The following is a 2,762-nucleotide window of genomic DNA, read 5'->3' as shown; positions in this document are numbered from 1 at the left end:
GCCGACATCTGGGGTACATTGGGACAGCAGTGTGACTTGGCAAATCGGCAAAAACACATTAATTAATTAATGGGAAATTAAGTTACATAGTCATCATTAAAGGTAAGTGAACTCGAACAGCAGACTACATATTCTGCAATTTTCTGCAACTTTTTCCGAGCAATGTTCCAAACAATTGCAAAAACTCATTTTTTGTACCAATGTACCCACTTTCCCCTAATCCCACATGGCAACGGAAAGACTTTCATATAAATGTGTCGTATTCTCCCACTCTCTGCGGCAGTCTAGGCCACCTCATCCTAAAGATCGATCCCTTTATCTCTAATAGCTTCGGAGACTGGATGACAACTATGGACATAAAATTTATGTCCCTTTATCCTACACACACATATATATGTATATATCACATATCTTTGAAACAACGGGATGTTGACAGAAGCTGTTTGTTTGAGACTACAAAGAGTAATTAATGACTTTCAAAGGAGGCTACAAGCAGGGGAGGCCTTGCATATACGACACGACAGCATGGCCAAACATGATGACTCAACTGAGACTATATTTATTTCTATTACAGTTAAACCTACACTGGTGAGTTGGCCATACAGCCTAAATATGATTGCATTTGCTTGGTAATTCCATATAAGGCATGAATTTATTAGACAGTTGTTCTAGCAGTGTAGCTGACCGCCCTTTGTTAACTACAACAATGCCCTACGCTACTATTGCAAGAGCAAATACTTTGCCATCTCGCAATATACTGTGATATCATCGACTCGGCTCGCTAGAACTCCTGCTTGACCGGAAACGAGAAAGACGCGAGACCGCTGGGAGAAAACCTCTCATCGCTCTTTTACGACTAGAAGCTCGGTGAGTGTTAACGTGTTTGTTTTGTCTCCTGCTAAGTAGCTACTTGTTAAAGACCCACTGAACTAGATTAGCCTTAGTTCACATGGTACCACGAGTGTTTACTTACAGGATAAGTGTAATACGTTTGTGTTGAGCTAAGTTGTACGATAGTGTAGAGTTAAAGGAGGTGAGTATAGTAAATTGAATAGTGTTGGACAATTTTGGTGTGGGTATAGACGCTCAGCGAGGTGCAATGCGGTGTAGTGACACCATAGATACAAGAATGGATTTCAGTTGACCATTCTGCTATTGATTCCAGTAATTTTTCAGTAGATTCCATTGTAATTTTTCGAATTAAAATAGAATTATGGCTGGAAGAAGGGTGGGTGCAAATATTTTTGCTAGCTTGCCTGCGCTAGAGATTTTGGCTACTGATGTATTCGGTAGTTGGAAAAGGTTTAGCGAAGAGTTTACACTATGAATGGAAATGAAGGACTTTGAGATGGGGGATAGTGAGGCTACGGTGGAGGCCGTCGTGGTCCCCAACTTCACTCCTAGGGCTCAATTGCTAGCACTCTTAAAAGCCATAGGCCAAGAGGGTAGGGAAACCCTAAGATCGTTGGGTTTTGAGTCCAATAACCCGAACTCAACATTCAACCAGGCTTGGGGCCTGCTGAGAGGGCATTATGAACGAGAGGAAAATGTCTAGGTCAAGACCCAAAAGTTTGTTTCTGCGAGACAACTTGCGGAAGATGACAGAGATTTTCTCCTCAGAGTAGAACGGCTCAGTAGGCAGCTCGATTTTGGTAGGAATGACGATTCACATACGAGCTTTGCCCTAGTCATTGCCGTGAATGGACTGCGCGATATAAAATTGAGTAAGGAATTAATGGCCCAAAATGATCTGGATTGGGAGAGGTTGACAAACCTTCTTCGAACTAGAAATGTAGCGCAAGAGGCTTCAGAGATGATCGCGGCAGAGTCTAGTTCGACTCGACCTGCTGCCGCCCAACTTAGTGCGACACAGGATGCTGCGGTGCCGACCCCAGGGGCTCATGTCTCTTCGGAGGCGACAGGCGGTGGGGCTGGAGCACAGCAGCGTGTCAAACAGGAGGTTGGCGAGGTACGGAAGCGAGAGGACCGAGACTGTTGGCGAAAGAGAAGGGATGGTAGCAGTGACGGCTACAAGGATTGTGGACGTCAAGGGCGTTACGATGGCTACGGACGCGGCTCTAGCAGCCGTGAGGGTAGTCAGGAACGCTTTAGGCGTCGTAGTGGCTACAAAGGTGGCTCTAACAGCCGGGAAAATAGCCACGAAAGACGTTATTGCTATCGCTGTTATAGTGTTAACAGCGATTCAGACGACCCCAAGGACCGTGTGGGCAGGAATAGTTACCGGCGGAGGCGCCGTGACTCTCCCTACCGGAGAAATGACGACTGTTGTTATGAGTGTGGCGCAGTGGATCACTTTGTTAGAGATTGCCCCCAAGTTAGATGCAATGTTTGCAAGAAACTTGGGCACATGGCAGGTGCATGCGGCAGACCAAGCAGGTGCCGTACATGCGACGGCAAATATCATGCGGAGAGCGAGTGCCCCTTTAAATCAGGGAAAGACCGCAATAGCGATAAAAAGGTTAGGATAGCCTCTAACCGGGACTCTAGTTGACTAGCTGATGATTTCAGACTCGCGCTCTCGGTCCATGGCCAAGATGATCCTTTTTGTCTAGACACTGGGGTGGATGTCACTGTGTTGACAGAGGGAACTCAGAAGTCTTTGGACTTGCCACTCTCTCTTAGTTCCACAATTTTGGTTGGCGCAGGTGGAAAGAGGTTGAGTGTGGCAGGAGTTGCTGATATTAAGATCAAAAGCAAGTGAAAGTCCACTAATTGCAAAGCACATGTAGTGCTAGGTGCTA

The 2,762-nt window shown here is 45.9% G+C and overlaps 1 protein-coding gene across 1 annotated transcript; it reads left to right on the top strand.

Annotated features, from left to right (window-relative positions):
• The first annotated feature begins 1,735 nt into the window (after positions 1-1,735).
• LOC137390308 (CCHC-type zinc finger nucleic acid binding protein-like) lies at positions 1,736-2,512 on the top strand. Its single transcript, XM_068076640.1, has one exon. It carries the CDS (start codon positions 1,736-1,738, stop codon positions 2,510-2,512), a length of 777 nt encoding a protein of 258 aa, XP_067932741.1.
• The last annotated feature ends 250 nt before the right edge of the window (positions 2,513-2,762 follow it).

The sequence above is a fragment of the Watersipora subatra genome, chromosome 3, assembly GCF_963576615.1.
Source record: "Watersipora subatra chromosome 3, tzWatSuba1.1, whole genome shotgun sequence".
NCBI classification, from domain to species: domain Eukaryota; kingdom Metazoa; phylum Bryozoa; class Gymnolaemata; order Cheilostomatida; family Watersiporidae; genus Watersipora; species Watersipora subatra.
This window is presented reverse-complemented; position numbering and strand designations above follow the sequence as displayed.